Consider the following 20,701-nt stretch of genomic DNA (forward strand, 5'->3'; position numbering starts at 1 on the left):
ATAAAGCATAGATTTTATTTTTTAGGTTTTCAATTTTCAATTTTTTCAAATTTCAGAATTTTTATCCAGTTTGAACCACAATTCTAAAATTACTCAGAAAAGTAGTAATAACTCTGATAATTTCATTTTGCGTAGTAGTCAGGAAGATAACTATCTCATTCCTGATCATAATAGCAGCATTGTATACAATTCTACCAAGAGACCCAATAAACGTAGCGATCAAGTCGCTACCAAGGAACGTCACTAGACCTTGAAGCAAAAGTGAAGTTGCTGCTCCAATAATTCCAGTTAATCCATTAATCGTTGTAGAAATAGCATCGGAGACTGCTATGACTACACCTCAACCATATTACCAATAACAGATATACCAGTACCCAAAATAGTACCACCAGCAAAAACAACCGATGCAATTGTTTCACTTGTTCCAGTAATAGTAGCTCCTGCAAGTTGATATGCCGTAATGATAGCAGAACCTAATTGAGCTAGTCCCGCAGAGATAGCGCTTTGGATATAGATGGCGGTGTTGTATAAAACGTCACGGATATTATAGAAAGCGTTGGAGAGGCTTGAACCAATATATCTGATAAAAGCCATGCCGTTGGTCGTAATAAAGTTGATGGTGTTAGTAATTCCAGAATAGATCATTCCATAAACACTGCTGATGATATCACGTAAATTGGTTATCAGATAAACCAGGTTAGAAGAAATTTGTCTGAATATATCAATGGTGTTGCTAATAAGTGTGGTTAAACCTGTGGTAAGAGCTGTATAGATGAATCTGCCAATATTAGTGGTTAAATCTCGTAGATTAGTAACAATTTCATATAAAATATCACTAAGGTTGTTGGTAATGATATTAGCAACGGTTGCAGCTGTTTGTATTCCAGTGCTTATTCCAGAATATATCATTCTGATAATTGCTTCCAATATTTCACGTAAATTTGTGATGACATAGCTGAGACCAGAGGTGAGTGCTCTATAGATGTTTCCAGCTATACCAGAAAAGAAATTGTAACCAGCTAATGCAGCGTTATACAAAATTCTAACTAATCTATCAATAGCACTTCCAAGATTTAGAAGCGCATTGTAAAGATTTGTGTTGATATTTCTGATAAATTCAAAAATATAACGGACGACGTTTCCTAGACTTTCCGTGAATGTAGAATAGACAAATCTTATAATTCCATCTAAAATGGTCCCAAAATTCGTGATCAAATAATATAGGTTATCTGTGAGTTGACTGATGCTTGTAGAAATGAATGTAAACACTCCACTTAAAACTGCTGTAAGTCTGGAATAGATCATGGTGGCGATTGTGGTAATAGCTTCCCTAAAGTTGGTGATAAAGTAGTAGATATTTGAAAACGCTCCTGATATCAAACTCATAATATTACGGGTTACCATATTCAGAACTTCTCTTATATTTGTGACTATGTTGATTCCAAAGTTGATAAAACCATCAATGATCCCAGAAAAATTATAATAAATCATTGAAACAATATTGCTTACAATATTTCCCAGATTTCCAAAAATATTACTCAGATTTGAACCAATCAGACTTAGAAATTCATAAGTACTACTCAGGAGATTTCTTATTACTGAAGTAAATACTGAAGTTAAGTTTCCAACCAATTCACGCATATTAGTAATACCATAGTAGATGTAACTAGAGAATTCAGTGATGAGTGTGTTGATGGTACTCCCAATACTACCAACGACATACATAACACTGGAATAGATCATACTTCCGGCTTCACGAAAATTGGTCAGAATAAAAGACAGCGTAACACTGAATTCCCTGATGATAACATTCGTAATTGTTTCCATGTTGTTGATTAGCGCAATGAGGAGATTGGCGGTTCCTGAAATAGCGCCTGTGAGGGCATTTGCAATACCCAGATTAACCGTAACCGTGGTGGATCCTGTTGATCCCCCTTGGCCAACTACTGGCATCGAGAGGGCCAACACAGCAATTGCTGCAACAACAATTGTGAGTCTAGCCTGAAAAAAATCACATTTATTTATAGAATTTATGAGTAATATTAATATGAGTAATTTAATAAGTACCATGTTGTTGATACTCGTAGGCAGATCATTCACAACTATTGGACTTGTTCTTTGGAAAAATCTTATATACAAGTCAATAAACACGATTCGGGAAAATTTGTATATTCTTTCATGAATATGCGTTGATTTAAAATGTGATAATACAAGATAAAATGTAAATTCAATGGCGTATAGGACGGATAATTAGTAATTTGTATTAAATTGTGGTAAAATATTGAGTGAATTTTACATAATTATCATATGTTCGGGTATTTTTTTGAAAACATGAAGCTCAACATTAAATTATGTTTTATAATTTTTAAAGTGGGTTACGTATTGCAATTTGTGCACTATTTGATAAGAAATACGTGTCAAAGCATGAATTTGGTGACATTGAACTTATTTGTTCTAATTGCGCATACGCATTTGCATTAGGAATAAAATCTAACCTATTTTTAGGATTTTTAAGGTTATTGTAAGTAAAATTTTAATTTTTTGTTTTTTAACTTTTTTTAGAAACTAAATCTTTGGAGTTGCATAATATAATGAATCATATTTTGTAGTAGCGCCTGCATATTGAATGAATGCACTTGAAATATTTTGTCAGCGTGCCTTGCACCATCGCATTAGTGAGGTGTTACGAGATTCAATTTTCCGCGGCGCTTTCCAACCGAAACGCGAATTGCATTCTTCATACTATTTTACCCGTGGCCTTTGTGCCGCGCCACGCTAGTGCAACTTGCAAAATCCGCTATTATTGGAAAAGTTGACACAATCACAATACAGCTTTATGGCGCGCCTTGCGATCGGCAATTTCCCGCACGAGACCTCGCTTTCTGCAACAATAAAGTGCAAAGCTCTCAGCGTTGAAATTCCGCACAATTCCGGATTACATTTTCGATCCTTAATGGTTTACTGCAGTGCAATTATCACGTCACATTTATGTGACATCTAGATCAGCACTGGATTTATTTTTTTCTCCTAACGAAGAAGAAAACAGAGGTGTTTGGGGACTAGCCCCTTCAGTTTTTCGACGTCTTGGTAAATAAACAACACAAACCAAAGTGAATGAGTTTCGTAATTAACAAAAGAAAAAGTTTCCAAATTTCCGGCCAAAGAAAAATACGAACAAGTAAAACGCGAAGAGATGCACTCAACTAAAACTTTCTTTAATTTATAAGAAGATTCGTCGAAAAATGTCCAGATTCAAGATTAATCACAAAAGCTTTGTTTAATTATTTATTAAGCGAATGTCTGTAGACGCGTGTTGGGATTTCATCCTTTCATCCACTTACCTTTTTGCGCGCAAATAAAGCCAACACCCATGGCCAACAAACCGCAGGATTGCAGGACCTCTAAAAGTGTAATATATTCGAGTGTCGATTTATTTATTCCGTTCGAGTCCGGGTCAAGGACTCACTTGACGATTCTTCCAATTCCGTGCGTTGCTACCGCTCCTGATCATGCAGAAGAGCAAAAAAAGCACACATACACAAGAAGAACAGTGCGGCGAGTGCAAACGAAGCATGAAGAACTGAATAAAACGAATGCTGAATATCAATTGAGCTTTCTTTGAATTTGCAGCGATATCAAAGAGTTCTGCAACAAAACAATAACACGCAAAATGATTTTTATGTTTGTCTGGCTGTGAGTGGAAATTTATTCAGGAAATAATATAAAACACACAATAAATGAATGACGCTTTGTTTATAATTCTCTGTATTAACGTTAGCCTATTTATGAATAATAAATTTACACTTTAATTATTTCAATAAATCACAAACGATACATAGTACAAAACAGGATAAAAATATTTTAAATATGTACATATTTTATTTTACAAAAATAATTATGTTTAATTCCTTGATTTAATAAAAACATTATCGTTCACTATGGATTCCAACCCTTATAAATCCGTTTAAGTATTAAATTGTTTAAATTTTATCATTTTTAAATGGCTTTCTGTATTTATAATGCTACATACAATCATTTTATTACCATTAAGCCATTAATGATTCCAAAGAGATGTAATGAGATAGATTACTGTATAGATATTGTAATTACTAAAATTTATGATTACGTTCCGACATTTCTAATGTCCATCATATCATCATATCACTTTTTTTCCATTCAAAATTTAATTTTTTATTTTTTATTTAAGTTTTATAATAATAGTGAATTATTCAACTGTTGGATACTCTTCCAATGAATATGCTCATCATTGTAATAATGATGTGGTAGAAGAGGTTCATTGTGATGATGGAAGCTCCATTTGCGTGCAACATGGCCGCCGGATTCTCCTCTGTAAACAAACATCACAAAAACACTTTTAGTCTTACCTTGAGAATGAATCTCAATATGCGGGAAAGTTTTCCCAGTCAGTAAACATTCTCTTTAACTAAAGCGTTAAACGTTGTACCTAATGACGATGGTATCATTACAATTATAAGGACCGACGTCGACGGCCTGACATGATTGAATTATTGCGCGCCGCGAAACGTCTGGGAATGCTGTGGCGTGCCCACGGGACGGGTCGGCAATGAGGGTCTTACCTTCGGTGGCGTTCAGCACGTGGACGTTGATGTGCGCCGGCACGGCATTCGACGGCTTGCAAGTGTAATTGCCGTCGTGCGATTTGTCGGCGTCCGGGACGATTAGGACGTTCGACGCCGAATTAGTCAGCGCCTGCACGCCCGCATCGTAATTGATCATCCTGTCCTCGTGATACCAGAACACGTACTCGGGCGGTTCGGTCGACTGCCTTATCTGGCACGCCAAGTGCAGTGTGGAACCGGCACGCAGATGCAAATCGGGCGCGCCCAAGATCTCCGCGTAGGCTTCTGCGCACAGAAATCGCTTAATAAAATCACACGTAATCAATCCGGGCACGTCCGGATTCCAGGTGATTGAAATATCATCATGATGAAAATTGATTTGTAATTTTATTCAAAATACGTACTGGTAACCTTCAAATGAATGAGGATAATGGTCGGTGGATGCGTGGAAACTTGACACTTGTAGACACCCTCATCCTCGACGTGCACATGCTTAATGACGAGCCCCCAATTCTGCAAGTGGCGAATGTGCTCGACGTAATAGCGATCGTCGGCAGTGTGCTTGCTGACGCCGACGGAGAGCAGCGTCGACGGCGTCGCCGATGGCCATTGACGTAGCCACAATACCTGAGTGCACACACAGCTCCAAATAACATCAAGAAACCATGTCAAACACACCGCACAGATCAATAAACTCTAGCAAACTCCAAAGCACTTACCGTTCCACTATTTTTTTTCACCACGCATGGTAATGACGCGGTGCCACCAATTTGCGCCCAGACGATTGTTGAGTTCTCAGTGGAGAAGACATTTGATCGACTGTTCTTTTCACTTCCCTGCTTGTCAAAGACTTTTCCATTTGTCTTCTCAACATTTTTTCGAGTTTCACTTGGTTTGGCATCATCAATACTTCTTTCTGCTCGAAATTCTATTTTATCTGTGAATTAGATTTTAAAAATTGTTTTTTTTTTGTTTTTTCATTCAAAAAACAAGAAAATTTTAGTAAATTCTTTTTAGTTTTTTTTATAAGTTGTCCGCGTGTGCTACAAATTAAAAAACCGGATGTCAGCGACGTTGGAAATAAACTCAAAGCGTTTTTTCGCGTGGCGCGCCACCAATTTCTTTGAATAAAGAAAGAGTTAATGCAGGAACTCGCCAGCGTTCCGAACGTATAGGTAATTCATTAATAATAATTGCACTTTTAGGTCTGCCAACCAAGTCGTAGATCTTTGTCGATAGTGAAACATTGAATGGCATCAAAGTCCCTTCACCCCTTACGCCCGTAATTTACCAAACGTGTTTTCCTGCCTTTTCCATGTCGCATAAAAAAATTCGATACATAACTCAACCCGATACGAACAATTTTTCGCTCCAAGCTGCAAACTTTTTTACAAGCTGAATAGTGCAACGCGCAACCCCGAACGGAGACAACTTTAATGTTTGTCATTGTTTCAATGAATGGCACCGCGAATAAATTAAATTAAAACTACGCGCGCACTGCTCTGAATAAAACAGCAATAAACTGTCAAAGTATTAAACAATAAACATTTATATGCCGCGCCAGAAAGTTGCCGCGACAGACAAACAAGTTGGTTGCTTTAGAAAAGCAAACTTCGGTTTGCACATACAACTGGCATCGCATTACATTCTTTGCTTGTTTCGCTTGTTTCGCAAAGTTACGGCCGCGGCATAATAACGACTAACTTGTGATTTAACTTGGCCGGGGTGGTATTCTTGTTAGGTAAAACGTGTTATTGTTTTCTTCGCCGCTGCAGGCGGAGTCCTCGGAGATAACAAGAGGCGACGCGCATTAAAAGTGTATTTGTTTTGGTGCCCACACGGTATTATTTCAGAGCGCTGCTGGGGAAAAAGTATTTGCTCGCAATTTGCAATAAAACTTAAAATTTTATTTAAATGAAGTCCGCGTCGACCGCAAAGCACATAATACTCGAAAGACGGCAAAGAGCGAAGACGAGAAGACCTTAAACTGCAAACAAATAAAACAACCAAACGACAAATAACTGCAAACATGAAATAAATGCTGAAGGAAATCTGAATGGAAACAAAGATTCAAGTTGGATGTTTTATCATCTTAAACATTTAAAAACGTCGCATTTAACTTTATTCGTGAAAATATTTGAACAAATATGTAACTGGCAAAGAACTCCAGCATTGACTACAAGTCCACACTCCAGTAATGTTGTTACGGCAATACGCGAATGCAAATTGCCACTCGTAAAGTTTGTTTATTCGTTTATTTTCATTTCGTTTTGCTCTCTTTGTTGTTAACGTTTCGACGGTGGCGTTTGCGCGTCTATTTCCGTATGTAAATGCTGCGTTTGTGCGCTTTTTTTGTTAAGGCGGTGGTCTTAACATTGTACCCTCAACTTTCTCACACCCCGCCAGCCACCAGGCTGAATTCATATGCTTTTTAGCCGAGTGGCGGTGGTTATTTTATCTCTGTTTGCGCGGTGTGTAACAAGTTGCATGAATAAAGAAAAGCGGGCGATGTGTGCGCGACGCATAAATATTCGATCCAATTTAATGCCGAAGAAAGAATGGGCTAGATAACCGAAAAGAGCATCAAACGTCGTCGACAAAACTAACAGTCGAGTCGAGTGCTGGTGGCTGCACGAAGAAGTGAAAAGGGTGCGCGTTGTTTGAGGCCTTTGAAAGTGCGCACAAAGCTGTGGAGGAAAAATGTATGCGAACGGGAAACGGAACGTAATACGCAGAAAAGGCGTTCGGAAATAAAAACAAAGCCGAACGTCTCGTGACATTGCAGGAGAGATATGCGAATGCAAAAAGGGTTTTTTTTCTGCTGGATTTACAAAAAAACATTGTTATCACAAAGCAATCTTAAACACCAACACAAGATATTTATAACAAATTATTTAGATAGAAATGTATTGAATTTTCATTTATTTTAAACGCGGTTTATAGAATTTAGCAAGTATTTCACCTAAGTTGCCAAAGAATAAACTAGACGATGTATAAAGTATGGAAACAATGGAAAAAAGAAAGAAAAAATAAAGAAAAATTTATAGCATCCTATAGGCATCTCCCCTCGGATAGAAAGCCGTTGTGTACATGCATGTGTTACAATCTTGCAATACGAGAATTTGGGAACGACCCGAAATTCGTAGAGCCAGCCGACGCCGACATTATTGCAAAGAAAGGATGCCCAAAGCAAGACGAGCAACACATGCGAATAGAAAACATACATTGTTTCCAGAAAATACAAGACAGAAGCGAAACAGAAAGAAAAAACAACGACCAACAAGTATCGGTCGGAGAGACACAATCTCGAATCTCTAAAAGAAGAATTATAAAAACTGCTGAACGCTGAACTTTTCCAGATTTCGTAAAATCTATTCCATGCATTTCGCTTGTAATCCCAAATAGATTCGACTGATATTTTAACCGTAAGCAGGAATTTTATTAGAATGTGTTGTGGTGTGTTGTTCATTAACTCATGGATTAATTAGATTCATGACCCCAGCGAGCGTCTTCTTCGTATCCAAGAAGTTGGAGTCGCCCGCGTCGCTTTTCGGTTCTTCGAGTTTGGGTTTCGGTCTGGTTGAGTAAATTTCACCACCGAGATGAAAGTTGAGAGCAGCAGCAAGTGGCGCTGGAGACGAGGGTCCTCTCGCTTCGCAGGACTACGCCCAGCACAGCCGCGCGCGGGCGATATTAGTGTCCCTATTTAACTTTTATGGTAGTTTAGTAGTTAGCCGATGTTTCTTGTTATATTTCCTGTTCGCTGAGTGCAACCTCGGCTTAAGATATACAGATAATACAAGAAAACTTTTATTTTTACATAAAATATTCAATTTTTCAGAATAAACTAATTGTATTAACTAAATTTGATAAATTTTAAGTTTAAATTAATTTATTTTTATTTTTTTACAATTTTGGGAGAAAAATTTATTACATTTTTTAGATTTTTTGACTAAAAATTTTAAATTTTAATAAAATTTTATGTTTTGCAACACCCTGTATGTAAATACAAGACATTCGGCACTTTTCCTTGATTTCGTTGGCTGGCTCGACCCCAGACGTTAACTATATATTTACTTCTCTGATGGCATTGCTTGGAAGACTTGCTCGTTTTTGGTTTTGTGGAGCATCAGCGAAGCGGAAATGCGAAAGAGCGGAAAACTTTTAAACTAAGTACATAAACTCGTCTTCACCATTTAACTTGTCCTAAAACACGCGTTTCTGCATCTTGGCTGTCGCCGTGCTCGAGTAATTGTCCGTAATATTTGTTGCGTTACACTTCAATTCCATCACTATTTACGCACGCACAAAACACAACCTAAAATATATTTTAGGTTATGTATTGAATATACCTATATCAAAACATATCGCATGTAATATTTTACAATGCGTAAAATAGGAAACTAATAAATGTTTTACTGAAGGCATGAAAAGCATGGGCTCAGTTCCCCATCGGCCCTAGTCGCAAATAAAAACCGCGACCTTCCATCTTCCAGTCCCCATTGCGTCCATACTTCACGGCGACGCCATAACTCCTCATGCAACCATCCTGTTGTCCCCCATTTTATCGTCACTTCTTATATCACACTTTATAACATTGTCGTCGCGAACGCGTAAAAAATGTTTGAAGAAATGCCCGGCGGCCTTAAATTTTAGAACACGCGTATGAATAACAACACCAGAAGCAGAAGATCGATGGGTCTTCATTTTATACTCCACATCTACACGTCCCATCTCCCCATACAAGTTTTTAACACTTCACACTTGTTAAAATTTTATTTTATTTCAAATAAAATCAAAAAAATAAAATCAAAAGAAGGGTATGAATCCAGATTGCAAAGCTAGGAATATAGAAGCTAAGAATGCTGTCCGAAGAATAGCCATCGAAAAGAATATCTAAAAATAGTGGGAATGGTCTCCGAGAGAAAATTCGCCGGATCAGTGAAAACCTTCCTCGCACGTGACGCCAATATGTCAACCAGAATCATAACGTCGAGGAGGTTTTTTTTTTCTTTCATAACATAAAAGCGAAGCGAAGTTCTTTACATCCTATAATACCATCCGATGCTCTCTATTTCGCTCGGCTTCTTATATCCCACGGTTAAACCGAGGGTTTTACAAGTATCGCTCGTAATATACGACGGTTATATTTCCGCTTCGTGCACGCTGTATGTGCCAATTCTGCATCTCGTTTTTCACGCACGGCTTGCGCCCTGTACTTGCATAAATCCATTCTGTTTATGAGCATAAAACCCAACTAACGAATTTTACACCTACCTACGCACCGAATTAAATTTATGCAGGAATAATATCTTCTTCACTTGAGGAATTATGATTCATAGTACTAAATGTTGAATAAATATAAGTAAAAATAGACAGATTCGGTTGGGATGGAAGTGAATGCAACATTTGTAAGAAAAGCAATGAAGATGACAGCAAACAGGTGCACATTGCAGAAGATTTACGCACGATACACGCCTTGCTTGTTAATGCGCAAGGCGGTGTCCCCCCATTCATATTCTTCGCTCATTGCGCTTTCGAGTCTTCGGCGATGCGCGTCGTCGCCCCCGCACGCTTACACTTTTTGCATGCATACTCAATTTCGCCGGCGGTTTTTGTTACTCTCATCATTTACTCCCGCCTGGATGCCTCGTATAAAATACCACTAACAAAATTACTGCGCAATGTTGAAATATTGCACACGTCTTGACATCTCATCAGCAAAAAACACGTTTTGTGCAAAATTCCACACATAAATGTATTAAAATTTGACTGATAGTTTTTGATTGCATTTACCTGATTGGAATCCATGATAAAATTTAGTCGTACTCGTGATTGCGATGAGATTGATGACCATCAACAACAGAACGACATGATTGACGGACGTTGCAACACGAACCATCATTGCCTGGGTTTTTTTCCTGCCTTTGGAAACCCTCGTCAGTTCAAATAGCGACTTCTACCAAGGCCGCTCCCATTATTTTTCACCTCCTGCTGGCAGTTCCGGGTTTTTCTGAAAGTCTGAAAGCAGAGGAAGAAAAAAACGTATGCAATTAATACCACATTAGCAATGAATTAATCATCGGGCAGAATTTGCAATTAGCGCCCGTTGCGGTGGTTGGATCCAGGGGCAAGAGAGGCGAATCCGTGGCGAGTTGATTAAAGCACATTATGCGCCTCCCGGAGTACCTTTCCGGTATGTGCGCGATGCACAAGTATAAATCACGTCGCGCTCGTTCGCGGATATCTCGCAAACCCCTCATTTACGAATTATTTGCCAAGCGGCGCGCCCGCCCCCGGTGCGCTAAATGGGCTCGAGTATGAATTCGAAATGCGCGTTGGGGAAGCTGCACGAATTCCTTTCTTGCAGTGCTCGAAACTGCTCGAGAGCGCCTGTCTATTTGCAAACATGAATTATCGCGCGCGGGCGAAACGAAGACGCGCCGTCGACTCAAGGGATAATAATTAATCCTAATTAAGTAATAATACTAATCCGACCCGAACATTTCGAGCATCAGCATTAGCACCCAACTACTTCCATGTGCCGCACGCCGCCATTCCATGACTGACTGCCGCCATATTTCGCTCATCTTGGACGTTACTCAGCAAATCTACAGATTTGCGAATGGATCCGAGTGGAAATCAAGAAACGAATCATGCTCTGTCAGAATTAGCACACTAAACTCCAAAACTTACGAATTACGGTTATTTTAGACTAGTATACAGAGTGTTTTTGAGGAAAATTTAAATATTTAAAAAAAATAATAACATATTATGCTATTTTATGTCTGAAATAATTTTATTTCTATTTAGAGTCGGGGAAAATGAGCGGAAATTTCAACCAGATGTAACAACGATAAAACTTTGACCTCGACTCATGGAAGATCATTTGGGTTAATTAACGTTAATCGAATTAGTATAATTGCACCCAGCCCTCGAGATATTACCAGATTCTTGATTAGTTTCCAACCAACCAAAATGTAAATTTTACTTGATTTCCATTACTATTTCTAATAATCACAATAAAATACTCTACCACTACTAAAACCCATTTATTTCCTATAAATTAATGTAAAAACTCAAATTTTCAAAAATTTTCATGTTAAATATTTCATTTTCTCAACATTTTCAAATGTAAAACCCTAATGCAAGCCGTAAATCATCTTGTTAAACGCTTAAAAGCTTAATATCTTTCAACTTACTTAAGCAATAAAAATAAACTTTATGCGTTTGAGTCAAAAACATTTTTGTTCCCCGCTAAATAACTCGACATAACAGATACATGACTCCTGGAAGTGTTGGGCTTGTCGCAACCAAAGAACGGATAAAGCGAGCCGCGATTCTAAATAAATAATAAAATGAAAATAGAAAATTAACACGCGGCGGTAGCAATGGTGCAAAGTGCCGACATTCTTTAATGTGTCGTGAGCTTAATGCGGCTGCATGTACTCGATGTGTTTAAATTTAAACACATAGATATAAGAGATTTACGAAGAGATATTTAGCTCTTACATTCATTCATCCCTATGCCAACAAGATGTAAAAATAGATTTCATTAAGTTCTGTTTTTTTTGTTGAATGTGAATGTTGCTACCTTGGGAGAAATAAAAGTTCCTTTAACGGCTTTTATTAATTACACGTTTGGAAGTCTTTTGAAAGCCTTTAGAAATAATTAGTAATTGATGTTCGACTGCGTCATTACGCTGTTGGCGATATCATAAATTATTGAGCAGACAAAGGTGCCCTCCGTCCCACGCCGGAAAGAATGGAATTATTCATGAATTATTAACTTCTTCGGTATTAGTAATTCCATAATAGTTAATCGGGGTGATCTCGCGGAGTTGATTGACTTTGGAATTTTCACTGCGGAGGATTATAAAGTTGAGCCTGCGAGCGCATTAGCCATTCTCAAGCATCATCATCCAATCGATGAAAGTTTTAATTTCATAATTGAAAGCTTAGTTTAAAGTTTAATCATTTAAATAAACTCCATTAGCTGCGTTTGAGTCTATTAAAACTTAATGCGATGCGGCACGCAAACAGATTTTCATATTTTTAACCAAAAAAAAATTATTTTATTTGTAAAAACAACTTGTTTTATGTTTCGAGCGTGAGTTTTAATGCCTGCGATTGCAATTTAATTTAATTTCGGCTGCTGGTTGTCGTTGCTCTTTCGTTTATTTTTTCCGGCGCAAGGCGACGTCTTCAAGAGCACGGAAATGGACTTTGCGACGAGTTTTATTGCGCCACGACTTTTGATTCGTCAATTCATTCTTTACGCTCGCGAAACGCAACGTACATTTAAAATCTGCGACCTATAGAAAAGCAAGAATCACCTTCATTAGAAATTCTAATTAATAATATAAGAACGGGCAATTAATCTTACAAAAATCTCCATTTTACGACTCAAAATATAATAAACTCGCTTTTATGACAATAAAAATGTCAAATTTAAATTTTAGTTCTATAAAACGTGATAATTCATGTGTGGTGGCGCTGTAAGTCAACTGTCAAAAACACCGTTACGCGCGTTTTGCAGTTTGTTCTGACCTCTTGGTTATGTATAAAATTACAATGTTTCTAAAGCATACAGAACATATCCTATCAAAAGAAGTAGTAGATATTCCCGTTAACGAATTTAAAAGGCAATTTCTGTTTCAACTCTCTCACAATTCGACACGAAGCAATCGCAGAATGTTGCACTTGGGGCTATAAAACCGGCAAGTACTAAAAAATGTTTTCCAAGCAGAAGTTCGGTGTGCCCTGAAGAGTGTATTATGTTCTGACCTAGTTCACCATACGTTCAACTACGTGTTGTCTCTTAAAACAAGCGTGAAATCGTGGAGTGCATTCGTCTGCGGTTCAAATGTGGCACGCGAAGAAAATTACAAGCAAGAAATTAGCTCCAATTACGAATACGTCGAAGCACTTTTTCAATTACGCGCAGCAACATGAGCATGTTAGACTAAACATTGACTTAATCTTTGTTTCCAACTTTGATGTTTGTGAAATTTTCTAGAGTTGAAATGCGCCCGCATTTGTTTGAGATTCTGGGATTATTTTTCTATACACGAAACACAAGCAGGTCTTGCTCGAATAGACAGACATTCAGGTTGGCTTGCCAGCGTCGAGTTTATAGAATACTAGAAGCACGTATTACAATTTTCCGGCGTGCAGTTTCGGGAAAGTTTCTGCAATTTCAGTAGGCGGACGCACTCGACGTCGCAACTTGGCCCCGAAACTACGTGCGCATCTTCAAATATAAAATATAAAATGGAATATAGAATAAACCGAGCTCGCACGAATAAAAAATGAAATTCAACGCTTTATATTGAGTGTTGGAAGTTGGAATGTCGTAAAAATTCCAATTTCACAACTCGTAAAAACTTCAGAAATATATATGAAAGCATTCGTTATAGATAATACAATCAATACATTACAATTAATCACGCATCTGATAATAATACGGGTATTCATAGTGAGTGTTCGTTTCGGTTCGTTATTAAATCCATTAATATTTAAATTCATTCAAAAGCGACGTCGCGTGTATGTTCGATCCTTGCCAGAGGGCTTAAAACTTTTCCCTGTTAGCAATATCGCAGAATGCGATACTAACAACAACTATAATTGAATTACTGGCACGCAGTTTCTGCATTCCACATATCTCTATGCGTTATTCTCAAGTTGGTAACATGTTGATAATAAAATTTCCAAGCGTGACTTTGACTGAGTGAAAATTGAAACAAAAGTTATTCAAAGCAAAATATTATGGTAATTCCAATACGAATTATTCAAGTATATAATTTGGTTTCAATCTTTACATATTTTCGTGTCTTAGTTGGTGAATAATTGTTTAAATTTATAAATTGTTGTTGATTCTAGGATGTTCGTAATTGTTGTGTTAAAATTAATAGAGTGTTGATGGAAACAATACATTAAGATGTAATTAGTGTGAAAAAGTTTAAAGTGTACATCAAAACTATACATTTTGCAAGTTTGGCGTGGTATTGAAGTGAGTATTCAGCAAACTTTTCTAAATTTTCAAGCGCATTGATTAACAACCGTTCTAACCTACAACTTTACTTGTGTTGTGAATTGATTTCATAGCAAATTTTTAAATTGTTTTTAACGTGTGAGGTCTGCTAATACTATTGTATAAAACTTTAAATAAATTTTCAACGTAGTAAAAGGAAAAAAGTTGAAGACGCTATATAACGAAAAAAACATACGAGATTGGGTGCAGCATGCAGAATATATGAGGCAAGTTGAAAAGGATTGGTTTTATACACGAGCAGACGGACGTAATAAAAGCATGTTAAAAACTATCACGAGCCTAAAATGTTGTTGAAAACGTTGAGAAATTAGCGAAAAGGAGGAGTGAATACATAAATGAAGTCTTGCTTGGTTTTATGAGCGCATCCTGCAGCGATTATTATTTATTAGCAATGGTACCTGCGTAGCGAGTTCAATGAATTTTAATCATTATATATATTAATAATAGATTTATCCTCTACCACGGCAGATGAAGGTAAATGAAGTAGTGCGTTAGAAAGTTTTATTACTACCAATTTGTGAGATATCTATGCACTGGCCTGGCGATATTTTATTCTTCATGAATGATTTAATATTAGTTTATGTTGAAAAGTTTTTGAAATGTTGGGAATAACAACTGGGAATTTCAGTTGTAATTCTCGAGTATATTTAACAATTTAAGCTTTTGGTATCATCAGCTCAATGCTCAAACTCGTGAGTTCATTCCAATTTTCATGCAAGCTGCAGCGCATCTCGAAGCTTACAACGAACAAAGTCTTGTACTTCAAACGTGCAGGCGCAACATTCAATGCAAATGTTGGAAAGGCGAAACCGTGCAACTCAGGCGCTTTATTTGTGTTTCCTCTCGTCTTATTCGCCGGGCGCGTGTTCATATATTCGTGCGGCTCTTCAGGCTTTGTGCACATTTGCGTGGTGCATCGTAGGTAAGAAATACAATCGTAAGAGAAAATGCACACCACTCTCTCTACTTACTTTCTATTATCCTGCCAATATTGTGCAGTCCTTATATTTTGCTGACGATGCGGTAGAGTCGTCACAACAATACGACGGACCAATCGTCTCGTGTAAGATGCATTCCTGCGCTCTCATGTTCTCCAGGATTCTTCCGCGCGATTCACATAGAGGTCTGCAAAATTGTTGGGTTTTAAAAGTTTTATTGCATAAAGGCAAACAATTCAGAAACTGCACTTTACTTTTTATTTTTAAACTAACTTAAAATAATTTTAAACAATTTTAAAGAATATTTTCTTTTGATTTGTGCACTGGTGCGGTAATTATTAATATCAAGTTCGGTAATATATTATTATCTATCAATTATATCTTTGTCTTTGTCAGACGAGTAGACTCCTTTATGACTTGTGAGCGTATAATGCCCTAGTCTGTTGCATACGTCTTCATTATTTAACTAAGTTTACAACAGTTTTATGAATCCCTCTTCTGACTTTCGGCTCGTGCCTAGTTTCAGTTCACGAGAACAACAGCGGAAGGCGGTCTGAATTAGTTATATAGCAGCTATCTGTCAGAGTAGCTGGAATAGCGAAGGAATGAAAGCGGGCATTTTGATGGATTACATGAAAACCTTAGAGTTTTAATTCATTAAAAATAATTACTTGTCATCGTTCTTTTCATAACACATATAAAAGTTTAAAAAGATGTCGTAAGTTAGGTTAACTAAATGTAGAAATCTATCATAACTTTAAAATTGTTTGGTTTCTAAGCGGAAATCTTACTATTTTAAAAATTAATCAAGATTTATGATGTTTCTGCACCTCAAGGTGTAATTTTGTAAAAAGCCATGACCCACATCTATTCAAATGCACTCGCCTCCGATTGTTTCTCTTTGCAAGTTTTAAAGTCTTTGAAGTATGCGTTCGGATTGCATTCTTTGCGCACGTCGCGCGCTCGCGCGTTCATTTCGCATCCTCGCCGCCGGAGCAATTGAATGCTCTGTTGCGCGCTCGCACGAACAGAACGCTTCCCGTGCTTCCCGTTTTCCTACCCGCTTCCGGCCGCGGGGTGCACAAAAAGGCACTGTCTGTCCGGGCCCGCGCAGACCCTCGTCGCAATCTCGCCATTCAGGCGCGTTCCGCATTTCGACTATTCCACAATTTCTAATAAGAGACCCTGCCAAATGCACGCGAGCCGAGGGCCACGCGAGTTATCCGCCGAAGAAGAACTACTTGGGCATTTTCCAACTGCCATTCCGTCGACGCGCTGACTTGGCACTCGTTGGCGGTGCGCTCTAGATTAGCTCAGGATGGAAGACGTAGCGCGGATATGAAACGGAAATGTAAATGAGACAATATTGCAGCACGGATTATGCAAGGTAGGTACACAAGAGACCGCTGTGAGTGTGTGAGCAGGAATAGCGGATGCATTTTCCAGCTTTCTACAGGTTCACTACAAGGTGAACTGCTTGAATATTTCAATGACAGCTTACACAAACTGAAAGTGGTGTTGGTAGAGCAGCCAGGCAGCAAATATTGCGGTGTAATTGATTTTTGTTGGTACACCATACGTTACACAACTCAGGTGCGAGCATAAACCTGCTCATTGCCTCAATTTCGGTTTTGCTGAGGAATTAAAGCAGTTTGCGCGCGGTACGAGCATAACATTCGGTATATCGTAAAAGTAAATCAAGGGTCGGGAGTCGGAGACGTCGGAAAGGTGCGAAATGAATTATTTGACGTTTACGTTCTCTTATGGCGGCGAGATTTGCTGCAGACATAAACTATCCAAATACATAAAGATTCAAGAGGGAAGGAAGCACGGCGCGCGGGTAAGCAGTTCGGGGCATTAAGGATTTAAGGCAACGTGCGGAGAAAAATTGGAGTGTAAAGAATGGGCAATTCGAACGAGCTCAAATGGAAGATTCTGGTACCTTCTAAATGATTTTGTGATTTAAAATTGAAAAAGAAACATCAACTTTTGTCGATATTTTGTATTATGGGGTAGTTACCTAGGAAATACATATAAATTTCATTTTAGGATAGTTTTTTTAGTAAAAACATGCAAAATATTATCAGGAAATGTTTTTAAGTGCAAATTTTTACTTTTTTTTTTCATTTATTTTTACTTTTTATCAAAAATTCGCTACTTTTTACATGATTTTCTGATTTAAAATTGAAGAAAATTCTCAATAACTGAAGAAAGTGAGCAAATTTTCTAATTTTGATTGGTTTTGTTGATAAAATGATAACAGAACTTATAAAATATTGATTCTTACATTTAATTTATCCATAAATTTACTTTTTCGATTCTGATTATTGATATAAACCAATATTTAATTAATTGATTGGCAAATTCGGTATTATTTCTATATCTAAAATAATTTCATTGTTGTTTTGGTATAAATTTTCCAACTTTAACAAAACAAATCATAATTGTCTTCAACAAAACCCCTCACATTTATATTTAATTTCTTCGGCGCAAGAAGAGTTCATTCCGCTTTAATAAATCATCGAAATTAGCAAAATATTACGACGTGTATTATAACAATGTAATAACTACTAAAGTTATTCAGCCGCTCCTCGATATTCTATTCCATTTAGCTCATGTTTGCGCCCGCACCGACCCTAAAATGCAAAACCGTGGAGTCTCCAAGAGTCAAAACCCCAACCCCGCAATGCCGCAACGCTAAAATGCTAAACGCTAAACGCAGAAGAAATAAGCCAAACTCTCGACGCGTGTACTACACTCGAAGGCGTTGTTTGCATAGAAATTTACTTCGCGCACACCGACATACCCGCACACAAAGCCATCCAAACAAGGTCATGATAAATGTGCGCAAGTGTATGTGTGTGCCCGCCACCCCCGCCGGCATCCACACAACAGAGATGGAAATTAACTATTTCCATTTAACATTTAACATCTCGGATCCATTCGAAAAGCGTGCGTATCATCGAGCTGTGCTTAAATTGAAAACCCCTCAACGTCGAGTTCATGTGTAACAGTTGGCAATGTTTGCAGAAGCGAGGAGTAAACGAGCAAGACGTAAACTTTAATTGTTTTCTGCAATTTTCATTATATCTACGCGAACAAAAACAAGCGTAGAGATAAAATCACTATATACCTATTTCCGCAATTAAGCAGGCTGTATATTATTAAAATGAATTTTTGACTGAGTGACACGACATGTCAACGAACTGTTTATCTAGAGTGTATGTATGAATGTAAACAAAGTCGACATGTGATCAAATGAGGTTCTGCTAATATTATTGTTTCGACTTGCAAGTAGATCAATGCGTCGAGCATCGCGCGAGCTTTTACTTGATTGCCAACCGATCCGAACTAAGCACGATTACTACCCGTGGCAATTGTTTATTTTACTGCGATCGCAAGCAAAATTTCGACTTTTGAGTGAATATAAACAGTGCCATTAAGATTGTGGCAAAAATTTATTAAATTATTAAATAATTGATCGTTAAATACCTTCACAGTGGCAGTTTGAATATTTGCAAGTTGTTTGCCGATAAATATTTACGCTGCGCGCGGTTAAATCCAAGTTTTGTTTTAGTTCTTCGCGTATCGTAGGTCGTCGATTACCATCAACGCACACGCACATATAGTACACTCATACACGTGTGTATGCTGAGGGTTAGCGTCGGCGGCGGCGCGATGCGAGCAACGGGCGTCGCGACGTCCGAAGCATTACTGACGCCGATTCGCTGACAGCGCTATATCGCGGCGGTATCTGTAAACATCCCCTTCTTTCGCTTCTTCTGCACGAAGCAACACTCATCGTTCTTGCACTCTTTCAATGTGTCGTTGATGGATGTGGATTTTTCATTTTCGGAGGGGTGCTAATTACCGGAACCGAGAGATACGCTTTTTAATTAATATAAATGATTTATTTGTTTTACGAATAAATATTTTTAAATCATTGTAGGCAACCAAAGTAACACAAAAGCTTAAAAATATAACCTATTTTATGTAAACATCAAAATTTAGTTATAGCACATTAGAGAAGGATATAAATAGGAAAATTCTGAAAACTGACAGTTATATTTACGATCACATCCTGAAAAAAAAAGGGTCAAACATAAAAATAAACCTAAAATCGAAGCGTGTTTTTTACAACCCTAATACTTTACAATATTATCCAATGAAACGCGCGGCGATTTTATTTCTACATTTTCGATTTATTTATAGCAGCACTCCATTCACGTCTGAAATATTTTTTTCATCGCGTCTATTTCTATTTTTTGCTCACTTTCCCATCAACTTGTAGCATTAATATTTAAGTTATTGAACTATTGACTTTTAAATGGACTCTCGGGTCTCCCACATCGAAAGCAATCAAGAACTAAGCAAAGCTTTCGATGTTAGACCTATAGACCAATGAATTTGGGTACCGTTTTCGTGTTCACATACGCAACTAATGAATCATTCGCCCGCGGTGCCTGGCAAGATTACGCTGACCCGTGCCGCGTCGTATAATTCAATTCTATATTAATAAATCTTAATGCGTTTGCGGGCGCGCACAGAGCGTAGACTTGTTTGTTGCTCCGCGGCGGCAACGGCGGCGGGCGTTTATTGGTTTTCGCTGAAGTGTGTTTAAGCGCGGGGTGCTCGGTCATTAATAAGCGACACTTTGGGTGGTAGTTGATTAAATACGAAATTTATGCGTTTACTTTTCGGCAGAGCGGCCGCCAGCTGAAATTTCGAGCTCCACCTGTTGTTTTGCTTGTTTCCCGTAATTGAACAAATTTACACTGAGGGCATTGTTCGAAATTGTGCTATAAATTTTAGCAAACATAAGTCAACATCAAGGTTTACTCAATTAATGACAATATATTTTAGAAATAAATCATTTTTAAGATTTAAAAATATAAAAACTCATTTGTAACAAAATTTTTTGTTAATATTTGAGTTACAAGTGTACCTAACCTATCTTCTTTGCTAGTTCATTTTAAATTCGTTATAAATGTTACTAAGTTACAATATTAAATATATTTTATGACGTAAAAGGAGCCACTCGGCAGCATATTAATAAATATATGAGCATTTTTTAATGAAAAACTTCCTTTCAGAGTTCATAATCCCTG

General features: G+C 37.6%; 2 protein-coding genes and 1 long non-coding RNA gene across 3 annotated transcripts; 1 reads left to right on the forward strand and 2 right to left on the reverse strand.

Annotated features, from left to right (window-relative positions):
* Positions 1–333: 333 nt before the first annotated feature.
* On the reverse strand, positions 334–2,144 carry LOC135799792 (uncharacterized). Its single transcript, XM_065313002.1, has 2 exons — positions 2,068–2,144; positions 334–2,001 (listed from the first exon to the last, which is right to left on the reverse strand). The coding sequence occupies exons 1-2, from the start codon at positions 2,068–2,070 to the stop codon at positions 334–336; spliced, it is 1,671 nt and encodes a 556-aa protein (XP_065169074.1). The 5' UTR covers positions 2,071–2,144.
* Positions 2,145–3,734: 1,590 nt separating this feature from the next.
* LOC135799169 (cell adhesion molecule 2-like) lies at positions 3,735–19,291 on the reverse strand. The gene is made up of 6 exons (XM_065312192.1): positions 19,086–19,291; positions 10,398–10,622; positions 5,321–5,538; positions 5,006–5,228; positions 4,599–4,886; positions 3,735–4,348 (listed from the first exon to the last, which is right to left on the reverse strand). Exons 2-6 carry the CDS (start codon positions 10,504–10,506, stop codon positions 4,230–4,232), a joined length of 957 nt encoding a protein of 318 aa, XP_065168264.1. The 5' UTR covers positions 10,507–10,622; positions 19,086–19,291; the 3' UTR covers positions 3,735–4,229.
* Positions 13,157–14,052, forward strand: LOC135799170 (uncharacterized). The gene is made up of 2 exons (XR_010549912.1): positions 13,157–13,560; positions 13,621–14,052. It is a non-coding gene; the product is annotated as an uncharacterized lncRNA (long non-coding RNA).
* Positions 19,292–20,701: the final 1,410 nt, after the last annotated feature.

This window comes from Atheta coriaria, unplaced genomic scaffold (genome assembly GCF_025399875.1).
Source record: "Atheta coriaria isolate IRGN ID8LTWV9N9 unplaced genomic scaffold, Caltech_Dcor_3.1 hic_scaffold_9_pilon, whole genome shotgun sequence".
Taxonomy (NCBI): Eukaryota; Metazoa; Arthropoda; class Insecta; order Coleoptera; family Staphylinidae; genus Dalotia; species Dalotia coriaria.

Excerpts from the sequence above, each read along its gene's own strand:
- LOC135799169 (XM_065312192.1), bottom strand. The coding sequence starts at position 10,506 with ATGATGGTTCGTGTTGCAACGTCCGTCAATCATGTCGTTCTGTTGTTG. Across the intron at positions 4,887-5,005 it reads CATTCATTTGAAGGTTACCA|AAGCCTACGCGGAGATCTTG; the intron begins GTACGTATTTTG and ends TTCTGTGCGCAG. Across the intron at positions 4,349-4,598 it reads CGTGCTGAACGCCACCGAAG|AGGAGAATCCGGCGGCCATG; the intron begins GTAAGACCCTCA and ends GTTTGTTTACAG.